The following is a 26,435-nucleotide window of genomic DNA, read 5'->3' on the forward strand; positions in this document are numbered from 1 at the left end:
GATAAGATAGACAAAAATCTGATGTGCCTTCAGGTACAAATAGTATATTTGTGACACTATAATGCAGAGTGTGCGTGTAGCAGAGTGATTTCAGGGTTTTTTGGGGGGTCTGCTACAGTTATTGTGGTAACGGAAAGTAAGGACAGACTGGCCACCTTACAACTGAGCTCAGATTGTTGGAACAAAACAAGTCAGATCTAATGGTTTAGCACATGTCATTAAATCACACCTGCAAATAAATCAGCATTAATACAAAACTTTATTCTCACAATATCAAAATTGACAGACCTACAGAGATTTGTAGATTCAAAGGAATTAAGAGAGAAAACAACAGTGAATATAGTGACTCTTGATTGGGAGCCATTACATGAATGGTATTTATTTGTGATGGTGCTGAGCAGCAGCACTGGGTATGTTAAATAGTGACTCATGTGACAAATGACAGTTAAAAGAAACATAGCAAAAAAAAAAAAAAAAAAAAAACAAATGGGAGGAAGGGGCTTGGTCATTTTGCATTTAATCCTGGCGGCAACAATTATTCAGAAATCAAAAACAGAGAACATATGCATTGAAGGAATTACTTAACGATAAACTTGTAAAACTTCCTACATCCGCATATGTTAGCAAAAAAAAAAAAATCTAACTCCTTCCAAATACTTCTAAAACTAAATGACAATGTTCGTCATGAAAAAATGCTAAATGTGGGCTTGGAGGGAGAAGGCTGTATCTACAGAGAGTGAGAGAGGACAGAAGATGGAAATGGAAGGAGGCCGAGAAAGAAAATGACCAGTTTATATCTGAAGAGCAGTGACAACAGTCATGGGCCCAGTATCACCCTCCCCCCTACACCTATCACAGTGACTGTTCTGTCAGGCGTGGGCAGTATGGCAAAAATCCAGCTCTTCAAGCTGAAGCTGTTTGGAGCTCCAGAGGGTGTGGCAGGTTTTCTGTCTAACTGCTGCGAGTTCAGACTGACAGAACTGTCCAGCAGCAGGATGGAGCGTGGTGGGTGTGAAATGGTACCGGAGGTTTCAACACATCGTGGCTGTCTGCTCGGGGACTTCACAGGAAATAGTCGGCCACTGGCTTCTTGGAGGGAATGCCCCTGGTCTCTTGTGGCGCTGCCTCAAATATGATGAACTCCCGCTGTAGATGCTCGTCCAGCTCCAAGATCGCTGCCACGTTGCCACATCTGATTATCCAGAGGAGAGACCAAAAAGGGTTTAGGATATTGGCAAGTAACAGAAATAACATTTAGAAGGTAAACAAACCATTTCTCACAGCAGATCCTACAAAATCTACCATGTTAAACTAGCTTTGTGTGTATAAACTGCTAAATGTGTTCAAAATGGCCTCAATTGGCTTGTCACTCAGATTGTTGTTTTTTTTATTCATCATGCCCTTCAGTTTAAGGACCACAGTTCCCATAATGCTTTGGTAGATGTAAACAGGAAGTATAATTGGCATGATTCAGTAAGTAAGCTGTGGTTTGCAACTTCAAGCCTGATATTTAACTCATATTTACATTTTTGATTTAGGAACATGTGGCCAAGATAATGATATCCCCAGTAAGTGTTAACCAATAAAGAATATAATCTGCCTCTGTGAGCGGTGTCATTGCTGCAGCTCCAACTGTTAAACAGGCCTGTGTAGCAGCCACACTGAAATAACCATTTTTGTTTTCAGTTCAGCAACAGAGATTCTTTGCCTCACGTTTGTCCCGCTGCACCTTCACTTCAACTCTCTTCACTTCACAATTCACACAACCACAAAAATGAAATATGTGTTTTTCTTTTTTTATGTGACAATATATGCTGTCTTTTGAGAATGTAAAGTTAACACATTTGCTTATACAATATTTCTCATAATTCATGTGCACACACAAATAAGGATTAGCACATTACTAAAACCAACCAGACATATTGTGACTGGTTAAATCACTACATCCTTCTCCACTCAGGCATTTCTGAGGATAACTCCTGCTCTGAACAGACTGGCTGAGCGTTGCTTGTACCACAGCATGATATTAAGTCCAATCAAACAGGACAGTGTTGTGTAAACAGTATCCCTGATTATCACTAGAGCCTCACACTCATATTAGACCACCCCTAAAGAACACAGCACTGACTCAATCAAGACCTTGTTGAGTTTTACTGTCAGTACCTGTAGCAGTAGTTGGGTGCTGACCACACAGTGAGCACTGTCTCGTTGAAGTGCCATTTGTAGCCCTCCATAACCAGCTGGTGTGCTCGACAGATCATGTGGATGTCGTTGGCGGCATTAAACTGGGCCACCACATCACTTCCAAACAAGTATCCAGCACCTCTGGGACTCACCCCCCATCCTGTGGTGTCTAAGGGCAGGAAAAAAAAATGTTCAGATAAAGATCTGATGCCAACATGGTATCACATTTAGGGAAAGACGTGTCAAATTTAAAAATGATAGCAGAGCACAGAGTGATGGTTTAGGAGAAAGACAGTGATAATGCAATGTGTCGCTCACAGAAAAGAGAGAGAGACAGTCTGTATGAGACGGAAAGAGTGAAATGTAAGGACTTCATCAGTCAGTTTTTTCTCTCCTGTACTCCAAATGCTGAATGTTCTTCCACACAGTCAACATCTTGTGTTGTCATTTCTAAGCCCTGGAGTATATTGTTCTTGTGTGGACCACAGAGGTGGGAAGTAACAAAGTTAACATAACAAAGTAAGTACAAGTACTTCGTTACTGTACTTTAGTAGATTTTTCGGGTGTCTGTACTTTACTTGAGTATTTATTTTCCTGGTGACATTTTACTTTTACTTCCTACATTTGAACACAAATATCTTTACTTTCTATTCCTTACAGTCTCGAAACTGGCTCGTTACTAGTTTCAACCTCCACAGATGACAACACAACGTAAGACACAGAGAGAGGCAAAGTCAACCGCTGAGAGAAGGCATCGAGTGGTACACTCACTCAATGCCTTCTCTCCGCAGTTTGTGATACAGAGAAAAATACCAGCAGCGACATGGATGAATGTGAACCAGGAAACATTGCCAAAGGCAAAGGAACAGATACGGAGAAGCAAGATATTGCCCATTCATTGCATGAGCAGCGGAGGTTGGCACACCGCGCGGAGCACCTTTCTCTAACTCGCCCCCTGCCTTGGGAGATGCACAGGCCCCGGTGGCAGCGTGAGACCCTAAGCATACAGAGGTTGGTCTGTACCCTTTTATAAGTTTTACCTCCTCTAGATAGTCAAGTTTGATCGCCAGCGTGTGATAAAGGCAGGGATTTAATCAATGCAAGCACATTACCCATCCATATATTCCAGATAAAAAAATTATTCAGGTGCTCATGCAGGACATCGGTTCAGCTCAGTCTTTATTATTCTGTCTGAAATTTGGCAGCAAAACTAGACAGTCTCCAGTGATTTGTTTTCTCTGTACCAGCACTGGGCAAGTTGTTAAAAAAGAGGGAAACTATCGTGTATCATTGAAGTTAAAAATTCATTTTTGCTTTTGTACTTTAATGCATTTCAGAGCCTGTACTTTCTTACGTTTACTTGAGTAAAGGACTTGAATCAGTTCCTCTACCAGTCTTTTTTTTTTTTTTTTTTTTTTTTTAACAGAAGAATATGTACTTTTACTTAAGTAAAGAATATGAGTACTTTTGCCACCTCTGGTAGACCACAATGTGCATGAAAACAAAACATGGCTTGTTACTGTGCTATGCTTTATCTATGATCAACACACAAGTGATTTCAAATATAAACAGGTCATATGTAAAATTTAAAATGTTTTGAAATATCTCGGAAAATAGTTTTCATTTTTTCCATAACATTTCCAGACAAACACCCTGTGTATGTCAAACTAAAATTCCACACAGTTTGAAACTCATCTGTATGTTAAAAATTATAAATACATCAATCAACAATGCAGTGTTTAAAAGTCTTGAATGACTCCAGTGTACCTTCAGGGTCTGACCACAAGAGGTCACACATGGGCCCATCATGGGGCACCTCCTGTTTTCTGTCAATGGTCCGGATCTGGTCCAGAGTCTGGATGGAGGGAGACAAGCCACCATGCACACAGAAGATCTGAGGGATGGAGAGAGGAATTAAATCAAATGATGAAGCAGACATAGCAGCAATTCAGTGTGTGAGAAGTTACTCAAACAGGTATTAAAGCAGCGACATGTATGAAAACTATATATATGTCATTAAATTTAACTCAATCTGCAGCAAAGTCAAATACAGTACTGGACAATGAATCTCACCTTGCCATCAATGATAGCAGAGAGGGACAGATAATCAAAGATCTCAGTGCAGTATCTCCAGACAGTGACTGAGCCATACTTGCGGAGGCACTCATCATAGAAGCCGTAAACCTGGGTGATTTGCCGTGACTCGTGGTTTCCCCGGATCAAGGTTATCCTATCTGGGTAACGCACCTTAGAAACACAGCAGATGCGAAAAGATCAGGATACCTTTTGCATTTCCTTGAAGCATATCAAATTCAGACATGAAATATAAAAATAATGATTGTCGTGGGTGTATTTTAATGTGTTTAATGTTCCAAGCATCAACTGAATTTCAACTATTTACATCAATGAAAATAATGAGATGAAGGCTATTATCAGCACAAGGTTGTTAACAGATATGCCAGATATGTACATTAATTATCCATCATATTTTATTTGGTGTATTATATGTTAAATTATGTGATCCCATTTGAATAAATGAACTCAACCAAATATCTTTCATTTTCCTTTTGCTTAGGAAATAAATAACAAAAAGAACAGATAATTACTAGATTGATAAGCAGTATTGTTAGAGTGTTGAAAGTATTTTTAAAATCTTAACCATCTGTAGTTTGCTGTAATTGTTATATTTATGCCAACACAGGAGGGAATGGTACATTTATACAGTGGGCGTGGATTTAAATGTCTGGGTACCTTAAGCGCTAGAAGAAGAAGGAAAGTCTCAACACTGTAGAAGCCTCTGTCCACAAAGTCACCCATGAAGAGATAATTTGTTTCTGGGACATCGCCACCAACCTGCAAAGTGGTAAGATTAACAACAAGCAGTTTAACAGAGTGATATAATAGAATTCACATAAAATACAACTCAATTCTCTATATAATGTCTTTAATAACCTTCTTTAAAATTAAGGGTAGCTATCAAGGACATACCAAAACCCAGCTAGTGTGTCTGCATTAAAATTGTGTTTTAAATTCATAGTATGTGTTGCATAGGAAGAGCTGACAGCTGCAGTGAAGTAAAGGAAAAGGGACTAATAGAGGAATTATCTCTTAGGCATCCAGTATGACCAACCAACTTAAGAATATAACATGAAAAATTAAAAACGTCACCAACAGCAAAAAGAAACTTACTCTAAATAGCTCTTTCAAGTCATAGAACTGACCATGAATATCCCCACATACCTATGAGGAAAATGAGAAGAATCACGGTTAGCACATTATTTCACTTTAATCAAACTCTGAGTTTACAAATTCTGGGCGGAAAAGTGTTACTTACTGTGACAGGAGAGTCTACTCTCTGGACATTGCTTTCTTCAACCAGAATCTCTCTGAAATAAACATACATAAAAAATACAATGTTTTTTTTCTCTGATATATTAATTAAACCAAACAGCTGGAAACATGGAAGTCAAGATGATTATTACTTAGTGATATATAGCAATGACCTCTAGTGGAAAATCTCTTAACCAGAGGAGGCAAGTGCTTTTTCTTAACAGCCCCATGCTGAAGAATTCCATTTTAACTTCTACACTCCTCCATTTTAATGAATCTTTCTGAAACCTAACAGATAGTTAAATGTATAAGTAGCAGTTTGAGCAAGTCTCCAGGAGACCATTTGAAAAACAATGTGATGTCCTTTAGGGTCATGAAGACATAACTGACGCTCAGTTTGTAAATCCCCCCAATTCCTCAAAGATGTTGATCTTACACCAATCTCAAAAACATTGCACTATTAATGTTTGTACAGTAGGAAATGCTTTAATGGATTCTGTCGATATGTACAATATCACCCAGTATGGGTATTTTAACACTTTGCTTCAATTTGCTTGGTGCATGCATAATGTTGGTTAAATGAAAATGTACGTAACCAGCATGAACGAAGATTCATAAATTTAGCAAATATCACTTTACATTGATCGCTTGTATTGATTACCTGGCTTTTGCACACAATGCTTTGACTTCATTTTCCTTGATGAGCTCGCAGCGTCTGAGCTGCTCTATCTGTCGGTCCAGGTCGCTGATGTCCCCCATTGTCACACACATAGGGAGAGCTGCTCACACACTGCGCTCACACTCCTCCTCACACTCCCTGGAATCGCAGGCTGTCTCTGGAAGGCAGTGGTGCAGACAGTCACAACAGTCTCCCTGCTGGAAATGTGCAGGCTCTTCAGCTGTTGAACGCCGCGCTCCTGCTGTAGGGATGCTCAGAATAACCAACTAGAAAGGGAAAAACAGTTTGATAGTTTAGTTGACGTCTATTGTTTGATATCTGATACATGCGATGGCTAGAATTAAATCTGGTAGGGCGATTGGTTCCGTTTGTTGAAAACAACTTGGGAACGCACACGTTGCTGATCGGATATTTCCCCAGAAAACAAACTAAAGCGACGTTGTTCGGTGAGGAATGTGGGGCCTATGGGCGTAGCTTAGCGGCGGGCTAACCATTAGCATGTTAGCTTACATCACCGCTAACGACGTCAGCGAACTACTGCTTCTTTGATAAGTTAGCCAACTATTTCGTCTGGGTATTGCGTCCCGAGGGTTAATGCTAAATGTCACCAAACACCACCGATCAACTCCACGTTCTTAACGTGCCGAATAAACGGAGTCGTGTATTTAGGTCAGTTGGCGAAACGCTGTCTGTTAGCAGGCTAACTAACTGGAACAGGCGGCGTAGCGCTACTCGGCTAATTCCGTGAGCGAGCAAGCTAATGCTAACGTGCTATATTTAAAAAAAACGGTTCTTGCGTCGCCGCTAAGTCGCCGAAACCAACGTAAGAGTGATTACCGCTTGGTGAGTGGCGGCTGAACTGTGAGAAGAAGCGCACAGCAGCTTGTTTCATCCCGTGGGTTGTGTTTTCTCGCCGTCCACCGGCTCCTCTTGCCCCGGTCTCTGCCGGTTCTCTCGCTCCTGTCGTGCTCATGAACGCCAGCGCCGTCACTGCGACTTCCGGTGTAGGGGACGCGCATTGCTCGGGAAACACAGGAAGCTCGAGAGTAAAAAGATAAAAGTCAAACAACACGAAGAAAATGGAACAAAGACATGTCCTCCTGTTGAACATGTGGCAATGAGGTTCTATATGCATACATATATAGATTCGCTATTTTCAATAAGGGAGATGGAGAAATATTTTCAATGAAGGATATTTAGGTTTTTATGTGTAAAAGTAGTGTCAGGCACACATTAAAATTCAAAATAGAGTTTTTCATTTGTTTTTATGGATTTGAATGATTTCTTAACGCATAAAAAAACTAATGTCTCTTGGTAGTGGAACGACCGCACAGCTTACAAGGAAGGTTGTGCTAAAGAAATGTTTCAAGCAAAATGCCAATCCTTAATTCCTGTTTATAATTTTGTGCAATTATAAATGGAATACTTTTGGAGTTTGAGCTGTAGGTTGAATGAAGAGTCGTTTTTGGTTTATTAAAATTTATATTTTTCACAATTCTATGAGCAAATCATGAGATGGTGAATTGCTAAAAATAATTTGCAGGGGTCGCTGTTACAAACCATTTTTTACAGTTCCAATGAAAACAACAATCCTCAGTATTATTTTACAACAGCATTGATTTGACTAACAATCCAAGATATTTAAATAGTAGGCAGATAATGTGTCAGACTTGAGTGACTCACTCACACCAACACTAACCGTCTATGACTCATGGGCAAACAACATGCCATCTATATCAAAATCAGCAGAGGCAACAATGACAATGCAATCAAAGTATTTCATAGGGTTATAAAACCTTGTTTTACAATGCACACATTTTTCCCATCTTTTATTTCTACGAGACCTATTTTAATGCTTTATATGCACAACCATAGAAAAAGCAATTACGCGACAACAAACTTCAACATAATTTAATTATGTCAACATTGGTTTGTAACATATCATCACACTGTAAAAAACAATTCATCAGCAGCAGCAGTATCATATAAATTGTTGGTAGTGAAAGATTTCCGAAGGAATGTGCACGTGCTTATGGAATAAAACACAGTATTTCAGAATATGACACATCTGGGCAGACTCTTAAATCATTATGTCATTTTAAACTCATATTACTTTGAGAAAGCAGGAAAAATTTTGATTTTTGGTGTAAAAAAAGAAGCACTCAAGTAAAAACAAGTGTACTACAAAAGTGTCCTGGTGATGTTGACAGTCATGACAGACATCTTTTTAAATCTCTGAGCATTGTCCAGTATTACAGATTGTTACAGTGCAAATAAAACATAATAGGTCAAGCCACATGTTGATAAAAGCTTAGGAGAAACAGTAAAAGGCATTACTGGTCAATTTAGTCATGACAGGGAAATAGTATTAGTGACTTAAAGGTAAAACAAAGGTCAGTTACTTATGCAACAGCCTGATTCAGCCTTTTTCTAAGAATACAAAGGTCATAAATAAACACTTTCACCTGCTGTGCTGCTTTAACTTCTGAATGGATTTTAGTTGTTTTGTTGTTGAATGAAGCAGTTTTAAGTAATTTCAGTAATTCTGTTACTGTTATCAACCAAAAAATGTCACATGGTTGAGTTCTTGGATTGTGTGCCAGAATTGAGGACAAAGAGTCAAGATGTAATAAAAGTGTATCATAAAAATGAAACCTCTCACACCATCAGTATTAGATATAAATTAAACAAAATTACTAATTATCAACACACAGGTTTTGTCACCTAACATGTTGAAGATAACAGTTTTGCTTTTATTTCGTATAATGACAGCTTAGATAGTGAAAGGCTACCACACTTTTTATTTGAATACTTCATGATAGAAAAAAAACATCGTACCATCTCCACACTCGGGTCAGTTCTTCCTAAACTAAACATTTCATTTTTGCTGTCAGAGAATGGTAGCACTTTAAACCCTAAGGCTGTGATTCAAGAGCATTTTCATCAGGAAACACTATTAAATAAAATATACTAAAAATACTCCGATTATGTCATATTTTGTTTCTTAGAGAAGTGTGGTGTTCAAGCTGTATTTCTTTTCTTGTGAAGCAGCTATTTGTCACTGAAGTTTGTGCAAAACAAGCCGTCAACATTCTCAGCACTTTCACGTCAGCATAAGCAGTGGGCTATTTCTCTGCAGGACACTGGCTGCCTGTGCGAACAGGCTAAACTCCAACACAATGAGCTAAGTAAGCAAATCACACGAGTCACATGCTCTGATCACTGCTACTCAAAGGATGACCTAACCTAACCTTGCTTCAGGCTGTGGTGAAATTAAGCTAAGTCCTCTCTCAAGGTTATGTCAACTCAGTAAAAAGAAAAGACATAAAAAGGACATGTCCATCTGCTTTGTCTGCAGTTGTTGTTTTCCACAACCACGGTGCATCTTTTTGCTGTTAAACCAACAGCAAAATGTGATGCCCAAGCTAAACTGTCTGTATGTACAATAGTCTGTACATAAAGATGGACGGAATGCCAGCGCTGAGAGTGAGACCAAAGTGTCTTGATTGCCCCCTAGTGTTTGGCTGCATTATAGTTCATAAACCTTGCCTCCTCAATGTTAGTGGATGGGACATGGACCAAACTAAAAAAGACAAAGTGCAGATTAAAAGCATTTTCCTCAAAGATGGTTTCTATCATTTTAGGTAGTTAACATCACACTAAATTCTGTTAAAGTCTTCACATCCCTGGTGAGTTTTGGTTTTAATAAAGTAATTTGATGCTATAAAAACAGGGTGAAACATCATGGTTGATAGCTGAGACTGGATACCGTGGCTCCATCCCCTGATTGCTACAGCACAGATGTGCAAGATGGCAGCGCTCATATCTGGGATATTTGACTTAATTTCTGGGTAGTGGAAGGAAGAGGAGATGTGTTGGCCTTCTTTAAATAAAGTCTATGCAGCCTGTTTATCTTAGTTTGCCACAAATCTAAATGAGGCAAATTCTTATAAACTCAGTTACACTCTGAGACAAACCACCTCTCTGTACCAGTGATACCTACAGACAGTGAATCACAGTAGCTGCAGAGGGAGGATGGATGCTGACTCATGTCGGTCTTATTCATCATTTTTAAACTTCACTCAGAAATATTATTTTTTTCCACTTACGGACCGATTTGTTTCCACTGACAGATGAAACATTAGTAGTGACTTCTGCTGTAGTTAGTTCTGTATTAAAAAAAAAAATCAATTACCTTGTTTTTTAATAACCTAAAACACACTAAGACCAAGAATCGTTTTATAATTGCGTCCAAGCCCTCTGAATCAGAATTAAATAGAGAGTCACACCACTGGGAAAAAAAAGTTAAACCTTAAAAATTCCCTAACCACCACCACTGCCGCCGCCAGACCCTGGAACCCAGACTGCATCTCAACTCTCTGAAAACCAGTTTGTGGAACCAGAATTATGCAGTTTTTCTTCCATTTCAGATAAAAAAACAAATCCCTTAACTGGAACCCACCCACATCTTGCTTATTCATCCTGTTTGTAAGTGTGTGGGCTGGGTCACAGGGAACAGAAGAATCTGTGGACAGGGAAAGCAGCAAGTCCAGCCAGAGCTATACCCAGACTGTCTCCTACGCTGGCAGCAGCCATGGCAAACTCCCTGTGTCTGTCTTCACTCTGTGGGAGAATAGACAGACCTCAGGATGGACACATACTGGATATTTGCTGCAGACTGAGAAACAACACAGCTCCAACTTTAGTTTAAAATAAGCACAAAAAATGTTTAAGGACAAAATTTTACTAAATTTAAAGCAGAAAACCAGACAATCTGTGAGATACTGTAATTAAAGCACAAGGGTGTAGGATTTAGTTATGCTGGTTCTAGATGAACCAGTCCAGCTGCTTGTCATAACACAATTGGAGACACCAGAGGAACAAACCAGGTGACTGAAAATTGACCCGACCTCTTTGCTGATGAAGTAGAAGGTGTTGACATACGCAGCTCCACCCAGCAGACCCTCATAGAGGACAATGACAAACACCAGCCAGGCACTGGGCAAGAATTGGTAACGTACGGCAAATAGAAGCACCACCGCGTTCACCACCTGTGGAGGTCAGAGAGGAGAGCAGATGGAAAAAAACAGAGTGGGGAAATCAGCACTTTCACACAAGAAAGAAAGCCACAGCACTAGAAAACAGATGGGTCAGCAGTCACAACTCCAAGCATGTGACTATTTTGAGTATTTGTACTGCTGAACCTATTTCTGTTTCGGGTGAGGAATCAATATTCTGACTTAAAGCTTGCAGACATTTGACATGACACAATACTGATCATTCTGATAACTCTGGCGCTTGAGGATCGATGATTGCATATCACTAGGAACAAAATGGAAATCAGCATGTTTAAAAGAGATTTGCAATAATTCAAATAATCCCAGCAAACTCAACAGAAATAGTTAAGCTGATAATAATATAATAGATGGTGTAAATGTAGAGATTGTACTGCATGGTGAGCATCAGACCCTGCTATAATTTTGTAATCTACAAAGCCACAAAAGGAAATCGATTTCCTCTTTCAAGCGCTTTCTTCACCCCCGCCTTCTCTGCCAGACAACAAGATAGCAATCACAGGGTGCATTTGAATTCATTTAGCTGAAGCAGGTCGCCAACCGAGTGTAATGACCTGAAACCAGCCACCGCGATGAGAGCTGTTCAAAGTCTCTAAATGATAAGGAAAGGAGCTTCGAGGTTTCTTAACTTATCTCATTGAGCAGAGGAAACACTAGACCATCCTTTTCAAAAGAAAAGAGGAAAATGCCATCCCAGAATTCATTGCAGTTTACTTCTCCTAACACGATCCAGAACTGATATAAATCCTCACATTTGTCTGAGCTCCTGATTTCTTCTCTAAAACATCTGTCCAGTGAAGAACAAGCATAATGAACTGCACATTAGAAACTAAATACAAATATAAATATCATCATCATAACACAATACAAATATAAAAGTTGTTTCAATGGCCAGATTATAAAACGCATGCAAAAAAGAATTTTCTACATAGGCCTATATAAGATATCATATGTATATTAAACATATATATATATATATATATATATATATATTATATATATGTTATAAAATAAATAAGAGTAATGATAAATAGTTACTTCCTCTAAAGCTCTAATGGTTAAATGTATCCTCTGCATAAAACATCTTTTCTCAATACATGTCATTCTGCTTTGACAGGAACATTTACTATATTTCTTACTTTACTGTTCATTCTGTGTGTACCTTATGATAAAAAATATTTAGTTGGCTTTAGAGGAAAAAGTAGTAAGAGTATTAATGGATTCAGATTTTCTCCACACCACGGTTCTCTTTTCCTAACTCCTTGCAGCTTCTTCACATCTTTCAGTAACCTTAGTGGTTAGTGAAGGAGATTATTTTGACTTTTCATCCGCAGGCATCGACTGCATATTACAGATTATCATCTCACCTGTAGCAAAGACAGAGCCCACATTTTTCTGATCTTCACACAGCACAGGGAGGATCGAGACACCATCACACCAACCTGGTACAATGTCTGGTACCTGAGCACAAACAAAAATCATAACCAAACAGAGGTCTCCATCTTTAGACAGTATAAATAAAGCAAATCCAAAAGAATACAACTTAACTGACCAGCGATACTGTTCTGCATGGGACAGGAAAAAGTTTGGGAAATACAGGAGTTCCATCTGGAGAAGGAAACATTTCAGTTCAATATTATAATCTCCAATACCTGCAATGTTTTCTTATTCAGTGTTTAAATGGGCTGAAAATAAATGAACAACCTGAAGTAAGATAAATGCAGCAGAGAACTTACCAAGCCCTGGTTGATGAAGTACTCAGCAAAGTAGACCAGTCCCAACGGAAGCACAAACTTCAACAAGCCCTGGTCATAGGAATCAAGAGGAATAATCATGTCAACTCTCAAACAATCGAATACTCAACTCTGACGTACATTGAAGGGTTACACTAACTTTGATGACGTGCAGCTTCTCTGTGAAGGTGAGAGGCCCAGTGCTCACGGCCTCTGTTACTTTGAGAGGGAAGACAACACGGTCTGTGTAATTATTCACCAGCAGAACTTTAAAATTAAACTTAATTCACAGAAACTGCGTGGACAGCAAATCAGCAGCCTCCTGTGAGTTATCAATTACAAATAACATTAAGTTAGTAAATTAGATAGTTACTTCCTTCCTTCTTATTTATGTAAATATAAATGAAGTAATCAATGTCAGAATACAGAGGAGGATTTGTGTATTTCAATTTTAATTCCTGCATTTATCTCTTCATCCACACTTGTGTCATTTTTGTCCTTCATAAGAATCTGTGTGTGCAGGAAGAAAAATGGCTAAAAATTGGATCCAGATTAAATCTGAAACACTGAATCTGAGCTAACACTGGTCCTTGCCAAGCGACATGCATCCAGTCATGTACACATTCTCCCTAAAGTCCACTGCAAGCTGGCTGAGTGTAGCAGCATTTTATTATTAATATTATACAATAAGAATACAGGAAATTAATACAGAAACACTATCATTTAAGATATTAGTCGAACATTGAGAGCATGTGTAAGAACATATGGGTGATCCAGTGGTGCAGTAGAGGTTGGTGATGGCCGGGACATCAGAGAGTCTAAAGGCCAGTATGTGTAATTTAATGTTGGTTGAAATGAAGGGGACTGGGCCTCAGCAGAGGTAAACTGTGGTTAGAGAGGTGGTGATTCCTTTGTGGTGCTGCTGAACTGTATTGCATTACAGAGTTTTACATGGGCAGCACAAAATAGCAGAAACAACTGTTGTTAAAATTGCAATAAAGTAACACAATAACACAACAGTACCTCTGGCTGCAGCCTCCACTATGACCAGAAACTTGATCCAACACCTCTCTTAAGCATAGACTCTATATAAACATTGATATGACTGCTCATAAGGCCAAAGTAAGGCTATAGCGTTTCTATCGCCACCTGGTGGCTGAGTGTAGAATAGGTTATTAATCCCTCCACCTCCATGTTTACAGATGTGATAAGAAAAAGTCAATTAAAGTTTGGATCTAGGATATTTTTTGCTTCATATCTGGGCAGTTGTAGGAAATGGAGATACTTCATTTCTTTAAGTATGAAATAAAATCCTCCAAATGAAACACTTAGTTATGCGTATTTGTAAAGTGAGATCGTAACATGTACCTGGGGTTGATTTCTCCTGCTCCTCTTCTTCTGCACCATCCATCAGCCCCTGGCTCTCCTCTGAGCCCACGGCTGCATACTCTGTCCTTCTGGATTTCCACTGAGGTAATGACGGTGGAGGAACCAGTAGGGAGAAATAGCTGTGTGATGAAACAAAGCCAAGGAGCAGGGCAGCAGGTTGGTGTAAGGAAAGAAATAAACAGAAGTGATTTCACTAAAAATGCAAGTACAGGACAGATGAAGAAAGGCATCTGTGGACTGACACAAAAGTTTAACTCTGGCAGGAAGCTTAAGTTTTCACCCCTGTATGTTTGTTTGTCGGTTGGATTGTTTGTTTGTTAGCACCAGTAAGTAAAAACTAATGAACGGATTTCCATGAAACTTGGTGTAAGGGTGGGACAAATGCCAAGACCAAAAACATTGAATTTTGCTGCAGATCTGGACAAGGGGGCATATCCAGGATGTTTTTATCACTTTCTTCAATACTGCATAACATTGACATTTTAACAGATTTCCCAGAGAAAATGTTGGATCTTAATGCTGACATGTTAAAGTAGACAAATATCACTCAGCATTACCATTGTGGTCAATAGTTGATCATTCTCATTGAAATCTTTGAAGTATTGTCAGTATAGGTTTTCACGGACTTCTCCGCGAGTCAACTATCAAAACCACTCGTTGACACTGTCCATCATTGTAGACGAGTCATTCATCTGTGCGTTTAGCACAGTGCAGTAATAAAGCAGCAGTGGAATTTACAGCAGATATGCAGCAGGGGGCGATGTTGTTACTGACAAGCATTTCACAAGTCATAGTTGTCATGCCTGACTTCAACAATGAAGTGTGGACGCTAAAGCAGCAGACATGCAGTAAGAGCCAGGAACAAACATGGCTGTACGAACAGATTCAGATGCTCGACTACAATCAATAGTGTGAAAATATTTTACCCAAATGTATAAATGAATCTATCACCTGCAGCCTTATGTAAGGCCCTAAATACAACTACAATACCTGAGCTATGAATAGCTATCTAAACCTGCACCTGCTAGCAGCAGCAAAGTTAGCATGAGCTGCCAACAGAGTGGACAAGGGAGGCCGGCAGCAATTCTCTGAATGTCCCATCTCTCTCACTCACATTGAAGGGCCAGAAAAAACATGCATTCCACCATTAAACAACTAGTGGACTACTTATTACTACTACTATTTAAAAGTCCATAATAAGCCACATGGTTACTATTCTAAGAAAGTATTTGCAGAGGCAGTAGCAGAGGAGATCAGCCATCCTCATTCTGATGCATCTAATCCTATGATATAGTTATAGGTAGATAGCCTTAACCAGCTCAACCACACTGTAAGTGACATTTACAGTGTGAAATAAAACCTCAGCTCTGGGTTTATTCAAAATAATCTTATCACGTTTTGCAGGACATGTGTGGTGGTAATCTTTATTTCAGGTTAGGTGGCCCAGCTCCACTGAATTATATAAACAACAACTAACCAGCACAAGCAGGAAAGTCACTGAACAGGTTATTAGAACATCATGATGCATATTAAACTGCATCATACTGGCGTTGCTGGGTTTTAATGTGTTATTGTGTTAATGTGTCAAATCCTATTCAGATCTTTAGTCACAATTAACAAAATGAAAACATCATAATGACAATGCTTTCAAACATTAGCTAAAATGTAACTGTATTGTGGATGGTAGAATTATTTCTGGAAGGTTTATGCACTTAACTTGTATTTAACAGTCCTAGGAAGACATAAAGACAGCGAATACAGTACATCATTATCTTGTGTTTCCATTCTCACCTGATCAACATAGCAAATGGGACCACCAGCATAATTTGAAGTGTGAGCTGAGGTGACAGGCCAACCTGGGTGAGGGCTGAGTAGAGGAAGGCTCCGGCAACACCAGCACCACCTGTACCTGACCCCCAACCTCCCAGCACATCCCTGAGACAAGCACAAATCCAATGATCACAATCTGAACTCTAAGATGGTCATCGGACACATCATTCTAGATTTAAAAACAAATAATTACAAAAATACCACATGAGAAGCACACAGCAGCTACTTGACATCATTGCCAACACATTTCCACTAAAGTATATTTCAGGGACATAAGAGTTTACTTCAAACATTCATGATTACTTTGTTGTCGATTGATATTTCAGTTGTGAGGAGGGATTAGTTTGAAACCTCCTCCATGGGGGTACCCTCCAAGAAGCTCTAACAACAGCAACTTTAAACTCCAAAGGTTCCAAGTTGCTGGCAAAATGCAAAGACTTACCGACAGGGGAAAAAATTAATGTGTTAAAAGTTAGGATTAATTAGAAAATTAGAAAATTAATTAAACCTTAATGGAAATAAGAATATTTCACTATTAGTTCATGTAATTTCACTTGAAGCTTCAGGTTTGATGGAAAATGAAAAAGCATGAAACGTTTACCTGGTGAAGAAGACAGTGAGAGAGAGGAAGGACAGTTCTCCCAGTCCAGCGCTGATACTGGCAAAGATCACTCCTGCAAACAACAGTGACAAACACATACATAACACAGAAACACAATCCGAGTGAGTGAATAGAGGAAGGACAGAGGTGCATTTATGCACAAGTTTACATTCAGTGTATTTAATAAACTTTACAGGGAAATGAAACCTGAGTTTGTCAGTTTATTAGAAACATGTTTCTGTGTTAAAGAGGTGCTGTTTCAAATGTAGGATCATTTTGGAGAATGCGATAGATGGTGATGTTGGGCTGTATGGAATTATGTAGAGAAACGTGTCAGCTGTTGACCACTGAAATCTAATCAGTTAATATTTGAGTGACCACAGGAAGATGGAACAGGAATGCCTGAATTTGAACATCACTTTACTGATCAGGTGAAGCGTGGTGATTAATATTTGTAACAGCGGGTCATGAGAAGACTGTGCAGTGGTGTCACATTTCTCTGGAAGAACCGCAGCTGCTACTGCTGCTATTGAGATAAAGGAACTGAAACTGGGGCTAAAGATTTGACGCTGTCACGTGTTCATCATCTGAATTCTTGATAAGAGTCAATTCCACCACTGGTGGTTTTAACCGCTACAACTGAGATAAATAATATATTTGTAAAGAAAATGGTGGCTTTACCAAGGATGCTGATCCAGACGGCAGACGATAAGGACACAAGGAGGAAACTCGTCGCTGCCATGACGACACAGAACAACACTCGGATACTAAAAATTAAAATCAGAAATTACACAAGAAATTCATAAAAGAGTACAATGTTTAGGTAATAAAAAAAATGACCATGTTTTTATCTGTGCAGTAGTATGTCTTCATTGTCCGAGTACTTGCAGACTGACTCTTGTATACAGAGTCATATACAAGTAACATAAAGTAGCAATTCTGACAATGAATAGAGAATCAGAATAAAAAATAACAAGACAATCCTTTAAGCCCCAATCCAACACTTAGTGCACATGTTCTTAAAATAAAATCCTGAACAGGAAGAGAGAAAAACTATGGCCACAGAACGACTGGACAACTGAAACATCTGGGCCAGCAGCACCGTGCTGGGCAGGGTAACGATGACACAAAAGCATCATGGAAGCAAGTGGAAACTATTCGAGAATGAAAACAATGAAAAAGCATTTCTGCCATCTGGAGAGTCATTAAGCTTTCGTGGTTTTTAATAAATAGAATGAGTGCAAGGCTGAATACAGCAACACATGAAGTAACAGAGAGTCATTTGAATCAACACTTAGCAGTGAACTGAAATCCATTATTATCGATTCAATTTTCAGTGTTTGTTGTAATCATTATTCAGCTTAAGAGAAGGGTAGAGCGGTTGTCCTCCAACAAGAAGGTTGGCTGTTTGATCACAGTCACACAGAACCTGGATGCCAAAGTCTCCTTGGGCAAGATACTGAACCCTGAATGGCCGCCTATAGAATATGTGCTGCCCATAGATGCACTGTATGAATGGGTGAATGTAAAACTGTACTGTAAAGTGCTTTGGGTGGTCCTCAAGACTGAAAAAACACAACATAAATACCATTAAAAAAAGCCGCAGTGTGGTTCCGGAAGTAAAATGCCATCATTTTCTGAATGGAATAAATAGAGGTTTTGATTATCAGCTAAACTATTGAAACCAGGTAGACTAAACACAAGCTACAAGACTGTGAATCAATTTTATGTTCTCTGTAGAAGCCACAAGTTCAAATGATCAACTGTGCTTTAAGAAACAAAACGTGTTTTATTCATGACGACAAGAAGAACTACACTACCCACAATCCTCAGATGTCTTAGCGACATCTGATTGGCGGAAATCACTGTGGGAAATGTTTACTACGACTGCAAAAATCACAATGGTATGGTTCCGAGTTTTGTGGTATCTAGAGTTAAAATCCCAGGCTTAAAACTTTAAAAGATTTTCTGAAATACCAAAAGAGAAAATGAATGGGAAGTTTACTTCTGGAACCAGAGTCGTTCTAAAAGTGGGAGGTCACTGTTACCTCTATTGCAAAAACCAGCAGCTGTGAGAAATTGCTTTACCAAATATACAGATGATTTTGACTTCAATCAAATGTTAGTCAACCGTCATCAAAGTCTATACTTTATTGAACATAATTAGAGTAAGAATCAGGGTCTTACCCATAAGGCATATTGTGGATGACAAAAGGAACAGAAAGCTTGATGATGAGCGTTGGGAGGATGTCAGCCAAAAGCACCGCCTGAGAAGTAAAGCATTAGAATGTCATCATGAGCTCAAACCCCTGCTGAGGAATCTTAGCACTCAACATTTTTGTATTTATAGATTTACAGCCACATTAGTTACATCAGAACTCGTTCACTCATTGTATGGTTTTGCTTGAAAATAAAACATTTAAACAGATAAACCACTGATAAATAAAGACTGAGGAAACCCTGCACATCATCTCGATTGTGTCCTTTGTCCACATGCAGACTTGATATGCTGTTTTCAGACATTCCAGAGACAGTTCGAACAATTGGGTCTGGACTTTCTCTGGAGTTTTCTTTTCACACATGAAGAATGCAGCAGGAGATTTTCACGACACAACCTCGTTTAGGTGAGGGGTGGTGCAGCAGGAAGAGGTATGAGGGTATTATTTCAGCTGCAGGATCACGTTTTTAACAGCATATTGACACCGACTCTTTTGACATCCTCCTCTTCTCCGTGTGTGGCATCGCATTTTCAATCTGAGACGTTTGTATTCTTTCTGTTTTATTTCAATTTTGCGTCTGTGGCGTGTTAGAAACGTCATCAACACGCTCACTCGCTCTCTGTGAATCCTTAGGAGGATCTCCTGCTGTACTTTCACATCGGCTCATTCAGACATTCTCCAGAGTTTTGACTGGGAGACTGGCAGGAGAAACTCTGGACCAAGTCCCAAGCCTCTCACTCTTGTATTTGCGTTCACACATCTAGCCCCTTGATGATGTCAGGAGATTATTGGGAGTTCAGTGCATGTCTGAAAGCGGCTTCTGAGATTATTTAGTGGTGTGTTGTGAATCTGCATTTACCGCAGTAGAGACAGGATTGCAGTCATAACGGCTACTGTTGCTACTGTTCCCACCTTGGAAACCCACGGCCAATGTGGCTTCTGTCTAGAATTAGTCAAAAAAAGAAGTGAGAAGTGAATTATTTGCTTGATATGTAAATAGACTTTATAGTGTAAAATCTTTAGCAATAACAATCAGCATAACACATACAAAACAACGTAAATACAAATTTGCCTTCTTACAGATGCTGTGGTGTTTTGAGACTCTTGTCTCTTGAGGATGTCGTGTGCAGCGCTCAGCATGACCACATAACCAAAGTTGTTGCACAATCCAAGCAGCCTGAAGAGGTCAGACAACAGAGGGAGGGCACATTCAGAAGGATCAATTACCTACAACTAAACAGACTGAGAAAACAGCAACAGAATTGCAGAAGTAAAATCACACTTTTTGAAAGCTGATATTATAATTCACAACATAAATATATATATATGTATTTATATAGTCCCACACCCCTCATACGTTTCAGTTTTAAATACCAATTTTACACTGATGTATGTTTTCAGCCACTTTTTTTGCCTTTAAACACTTCTCCTAGCCACAAACTGAGTCCGACAGACATGATTTTTACATCTAGGGAAACTAGAGTTTGTTTCCTACGCACACATGCCACTCTGACATCTCTCCATGCAGTAAGTTTAGGCTGAGTCAATTTACCGAGAAACGTTTTCTGGTTTCATTTCTCCATTGACTCCCATGTTAATTTTTGAAAAAAAAGTCAGAAATGAGAAAAACATTTAAAAAATTCTAACCCGCTCCCATGGTCTCATTTCTGAACTCTCGCCAATAATAGATCTGTACGTTCGGGGAAGTCTTGGGATTCTCACGGTGTTTTCATTTCTCAGATAGGACTTATAGTTTTTGAGTTAGAGACATTTGTTTGAAGAGTGGTGCTAGAGCACAGCCCTCGACTTTCCCATTGACTTCAATGTAGATCTCAAAAAATGATTCCTGATGAGAAAACTACATTTCTAAATCGCTCTTACGGTCTCATTTCTTAACTCTTATTAAATAAAAACATATGTGGACGTCGGCCAAAGTCTTGTGATTCTCACAATGTGTTTATTTCTCAGATAGGACTTATAGATGTTGAGTTAGAAGCTTTTGTGTGAGCGGTGGTCTGAAGCTTGTTCAGCTCTCCAAAGTGAGGAGACAACAGGTGTTCCTCATCTAATCAGTGAGTAACCATAGCAACCCCATAGACTGACAGAGGGAGAGTCTCCTCTTTAAATTTACTCAGATCTCCATTTTCACCAGGCTCTGCTTTGGCCCAGGGGTTAAGTTACAGAATGTTCCCAGGAAGCCTGAAAGACACTGGATTTTCAAAATAAACCCCCAAATAGTTACAGGATGTCCCTAGGAAGTCTAAAAAACGCTGGACCTTCAAGATAAAATGCCCAAATAGTTACAGAACGTCTCCAGGAAGCCTGAATTTTTAAATTTAAATGCCATGGATGGTGATAAGACCTTACAACATGGTTTCTCTCTGTCTCTCTGAAATTGGTCAAGTCTCTCTGTCACTGACCTGGATCATGCATGATTATTAAATCAAGCAGCTTTTGGAAATGTCTTTCGCTCTCACTGTCTCTCTCTCTCTCTCTCTCTCTCTGTCCTTCGTCTTAAAGGAAATGTCTCTCTGTGCGAGCGGCAGCAACGAGCACAAGGCACCCATTCAAAATGTCTCGGCAGGAGAGATTTTCTAGTTACCATGTAACCTGCTGGTGCTTTGATTACAGCAGTTTAAATAATTCTCATTTTCTTCCTTTTTTGGGGAGTTGCAATGAAATGCTAATTTAAACACGAATATAACACTGACAGTACGAGGACACTGTCATCGTGTCATTTGTCTTCTCCAGGAAACTCAACTTTCAGTTTCAAACAGTGAACACTCACCAAAACCCAGACCAGTTGCGCCATTGTGTGCAACGACCTGTAGATAAAAGATAAACAAGAGCTTTGGTGAATCACGTATCGTCAGCGTTTGTCATTCGGTTGACACGGTTAGAAACCCACCGTCCTCCCGAGCAGGGTCTGCGTTAACGCTGCCTGTCGGCTCCATGATGACGAACGAGTCCAGGCTAGCCACCGAGCTAACGGCTACATTAAACACACAGTTAGCTGGAGGCTAACCGAGCGGCTCGAGACGCTTCCGCAGACACAGACGTCAGACTCTACAGTCTGTGATCACAGTCTGTAATCACAGTCTGTGATCGCACTCTGCTGGAGCTCATCTGTGTTTACTAATAATGGAGGTCACATGACACGCGGTGTCTCATACTAATAAATACCAGCGGAAACAGTGACCGCCATCGAAGGTTCCTGTTCCGTAAGACTGTGGATCAAAGCACTGCTAATAAAACACTGAGGTCCTGCTACTATTAAATACTACTAGTAAACACTAATAACTAATATCAGCTACTAACTAAAATTAACTAATATGAACTACTAATAACTAATATCAGCTACTAACTACTATTAACTAATACAAACTACTATGAACTACTAATAACTAATATCAGCTGCTAACTAAAATTAACTAATACTAACTAATATGAACTACTAATAACTAATATCAGCTACTAACTTCTATTAACTAATACAAACTACTATGAACTACTAATAACTAATATCAGCTACTAACTACTATTAACTAATACAAACTACTATGAACTACTAATAACTAATATCAGCTACTAACTACTATTAACTAATACAAACTACTATGAACTACTAATAACTAATATCAGCTACTAACTACTATTAACTAATACAAACTACTATGAACTACTAATAACTAATATCAGCTACTAACTACTATTAACTAATACAAACTACTATGAACTACTAATAACTAATATGAACTACTAATAACTACTATGAACTACTAATAACTACTAACTAATGTGAACTACTAATAACTGATATTAAATATGAACTACTAATATCTACTATTAACTACTAATAACTACTATTAACTACTAATAACTACAATGAACTACTAATAACTACTAACTGATATGAACTACCAATAACTAATATTAATTACTAACTAATATGAACTACTTATACCTATTATGAACTACTATTAACTATGATTAACTAATATTAACAACTAATAACTACTAATAACTAATTTTAACTATTAAAACATGATGCACAGAGTAACTTGACCTCTTATTATCAAAAGCCTTACATTCATGAAGTTCATTATTCATTGTTTTAAAAAAGGACTGAAAACAGAAATTAAAAAAAAAAGTTTTATTATGTTTTAAGTTCCAATTTACTGGCTGGTCCAGTTTTCTTGAGCACATGCTATCTGGTCACTCTTTGAAATTTAAGAGCACAATAATGGTATCAAATCAGAAAAAGTGACTGATGACAGGTTGTCATGTCAACTAAAGTGAAAAACAAGCATTGTTCATACTATGTCCTTTTTCATCTGATGTCCCGCATCTGCTGAACCTAGATTCATATTAGAATACTAGTGTGTACAGTAGTAAATGTGTGTGTAGAGGTTTTGAAAGACACAGACAAACTAATATATGTGTGTTTATGTTGCCAGGCAGCTTGGGTCTGATAGGTCTCAATCAGTGGTTTGGGTTGGCGCCATAGACTGTAAGGTTGGTGCACACAACCTGGGGAAGGGGTAGAGTTTCCGTCACCCTGACTATCAAGCTGTGAGCAGTGGCTCTGTCAGTGACATTGTCCTGGTCAAGCTGAAGAACAAGTGGACATTCTCAGTGCGTAAACTTCGAGTTGACGACTGTGGCGGTGGGGTATGGTTAGGGCGCCAACTGCTGGACAACAGGGAGGAGTGGCTCAGCTGGTGATCCGGCAGCTGGGCAGAATCAGGTAATCAGGGCAATCAATAAAAGCATGCTTGTAACCTGGTTCTGTCTCTGGTAGTAGGCTGGCGTCCTGAGACCTGGAGAGCGGCGGGCGTGTGCGTGCGTGTGAGCGGGATTAAAGACCCACCCAGATAAAGAGAGATAGCGAGAGACATTTATATATATATATATATGTGTGTGTGTGGGTTGCCAAGGAAGGCAACCTAAATAAAAGACTTTACGCAAGCCATTCTCTCCTCCCGTCATTCCCCGGAGTGGGCCGAGTATTCCCACAAGTGGCGCCCGAACAGGGACCGAGAGAGGAGAATTGAGGGACACCGACGCCGGTTCAGGGACCTCACCTTCGGGGAAGCTGGCCGCCCCTTCTCCTACGCGCAGCAGCTCCTCGATGCGGCGGGGAGATGGCTCCAGCCAGGACACAACTCGGCGGAGGACGTCGTGGGGCAGGTGGCGCTGGAGCAATTCATCGCCGGCTTGCCCACCTCCACGGCCAACTGGGTCCAGTGCCACCGCCCCGCTGACATGCAACAGGCCATCATCCTGGCAGAGGACCACCTCTCCCTTCCCCGGAGGAGTCAGAAAGAGGAAGCCCGGCAGCAGGGCGTCCCGGCGGGGCTCCCCATACCGGCCCCAAGGAAACGAGTTCCCCCACCCCTACCCGGCGGGACGGCTCCGCCCGCGGGACCGGGGAATGCGAGAGCAGAGGCTGCTCCTCGGGGCCCAGCCTACGCGCCGGGTCGACCGGCACCATGGGGGGCTCCTCAAACGCCGGGGCAGGAGTGCTGGCGGTGCGGCCAGTCGGGCCACTTCAGGCGGGAGTGCCCGCTGATGGAGGTGGGGCAGCTGGTCAGGGTGGCCGGGCCGCCAGCCTCTTCCCACGGCCCGGGAGAGACGTACCATATACCGGTATGTATACAGGGGGGTACACACCGAGCTCTGCTGGACACGGGCTGTAATCAGACGATGATCCATCAGCGCTTGGTTCGAACGGGGGCATTGATGGAGGCATCGTGGGTGAAGGTGAGGTGTGTGCATGGGGATATTCACGAATACCCAGTGGTGACTCTGCTAATTTCATATAAGGGAAAAAAACATAGAGTCGAGGCAGGGGTTAGTCCCCGTCTCACGCACCCCCTGATTTTGGGCACAGATTGGCCGGGGTTCCGGGGACAGGCGAGAGCGGCGGTGGGGGTGCGTTCACGTGCGGTAGGGAAATGTGAGTTGTGTGCGGTGCTCACCGGGGAAACAGAGCCCGAGACTGTCGGGGGGGCGGCGGGAGTAGCGGAGCCTCGCCGGGAGGCTCCTCTAATCCCACCAGTGAGCCCCATGGACGATTTTCCACTCGAACAGTCTCGGGACGAGACCCTCCGCCACGCTTTCGATCAGGTGGTGAGTATTGACGGCTCCGCTGTTTCTCCGAACGCAGCACACACTCAGCCACACTTTTCGGTCATTAGGGACAGGCTGTACCGTGTGAGCCGTGACACACAGACAGGAGAAGAGATCACCCAGTTGTTGGTGCCGAAAAGCCGTCGGGAAATGGTTTTCCAGGCGGCTCACTATAACCCCATGTCCGGGCACCTAGGGTATGATAGGTCACTGAACCGGATAATGGCCCGCTTTTATTGGCCGGGCATTCGCGCGGACGTGAGTCGGTGGTGCGCGTCTTGTCGCGAATGTCAGCTGGTTAACCCGCCGGCCACACCAAAAGCGCCGTTGCGCCCTCTTCCACTGATTGAGGTACCTTTCGAGAGAATGGGCATGGACCTCATCGGGCCATTAGACCGGAGCGCACGGGGACATCGCTTTGTGTTGGTTCTAGTGGATTACGCAACGCGATATCCCGAGGCAGTGCCGCTGCGGACCATCTCCGCGAAGAGCGTGGCGCAGGCACTGTTTCATGTCATCTCCCGTGTCGGGATTCCGAAAGAAATCCTGACGGATCAGGGCACCTCCTTTATGTCACGTACACTAAGCGAGCTGTATGAATTGCTGGGCGTCCATTCAATCCGGACTAGTGTTTACCACCCACAGACCGACGGGCTGGTGGAGTGGTTTAACAAGACACTAAAGAAAATGATTCGTAAGTTCGTGCACGAGGATAGCCGTAATTGGGATAAATGGTTAGACCCTCTGTTATTTGCAGTGCGGGAGGTTCCCCAGTCCTCCACAGGATTTTCTCCATTTGAACTGTTGTTTGGCCGGAAACCTCGGGGCGTCTTGGACCTGGTAAAAGAAGACTGGGAGACGGGTCTGAGCGCTTCTAAAAACGAGATTCAGTACGTGCTGGACCTGCGAGCAAAACTCCATTCACTTGGGGTATTATCACGGGAGAATTTGCTCCAGGCCCAGCAACGTCAGCAGCGCCTGTATAACAGAGGGACGAAACTAAGAACATTTGATCCGGGAGATAAAGTCCTTGTATTGCTCCCCTCCTCTAGCTCCAAATCACTCGCCAAGTGGCAAGGGCCCTTTGTGGTCACACGACGAGTGGGGGAGGTAGACTATGAAGTAGTGCGGTCTGACAGGGGTGGGGCAACACAGATCTACCACCTCAACCTCCTTAAAAAGTGGAGAGAGGTGGCCTCTGTTTCTCTGGCGACCACGGTGATCGAGAGAGATGAGTTGGGACCGGAGGTATCAAAACCGGAT

At 40.9% G+C, this 26,435-nt stretch overlaps 2 protein-coding genes and 1 long non-coding RNA gene across 3 annotated transcripts; 1 reads left to right on the top strand and 2 right to left on the bottom strand.

The window, feature by feature from the left end:
• Positions 1 to 240: 240 nt before the first annotated feature.
• LOC109642853 (serine/threonine-protein phosphatase 4 catalytic subunit B) lies at positions 241 to 7,194 on the bottom strand. Its single transcript, XM_020107795.2, has 9 exons — positions 7,031 to 7,194; positions 6,176 to 6,459; positions 5,519 to 5,570; positions 5,374 to 5,424; positions 4,936 to 5,037; positions 4,258 to 4,431; positions 3,952 to 4,078; positions 2,164 to 2,353; positions 241 to 1,192 (listed from the first exon to the last, which is right to left on the bottom strand). Exons 2-9 carry the CDS (start codon positions 6,283 to 6,285, stop codon positions 1,063 to 1,065), a joined length of 936 nt encoding a protein of 311 aa, XP_019963354.1. The 5' UTR covers positions 6,286 to 6,459; positions 7,031 to 7,194; the 3' UTR covers positions 241 to 1,062.
• LOC138407666 (uncharacterized) lies at positions 1,138 to 3,603 on the top strand. Its single transcript, XR_011240996.1, has 2 exons — positions 1,138 to 1,261; positions 2,845 to 3,603. It is a non-coding gene; the product is annotated as an uncharacterized lncRNA (long non-coding RNA).
• An 895-nt stretch (positions 7,195 to 8,089) lies between the features above and the next one.
• cln3 (CLN3 lysosomal/endosomal transmembrane protein, battenin) lies at positions 8,090 to 22,287 on the bottom strand. The gene is made up of 15 exons (XM_069524587.1): positions 21,949 to 22,287; positions 21,829 to 21,865; positions 20,121 to 20,217; positions 19,900 to 19,983; positions 19,009 to 19,088; positions 17,503 to 17,588; positions 16,822 to 16,894; positions 16,182 to 16,325; positions 14,370 to 14,509; positions 13,162 to 13,220; positions 13,005 to 13,073; positions 12,821 to 12,876; positions 12,636 to 12,729; positions 11,104 to 11,244; positions 8,090 to 10,816 (listed from the first exon to the last, which is right to left on the bottom strand). The coding sequence occupies exons 1-15, from the start codon at positions 21,992 to 21,994 to the stop codon at positions 10,700 to 10,702; spliced, it is 1,323 nt and encodes a 440-aa protein (XP_069380688.1). The 5' UTR covers positions 21,995 to 22,287; the 3' UTR covers positions 8,090 to 10,699.
• Positions 22,288 to 26,435: the final 4,148 nt, after the last annotated feature.

The sequence above is a fragment of the Paralichthys olivaceus genome, chromosome 5, assembly GCF_024713975.1.
Source record: "Paralichthys olivaceus isolate ysfri-2021 chromosome 5, ASM2471397v2, whole genome shotgun sequence".
In the NCBI taxonomy this organism is placed as follows: Eukaryota; Metazoa; Chordata; class Actinopteri; order Pleuronectiformes; family Paralichthyidae; genus Paralichthys; species Paralichthys olivaceus.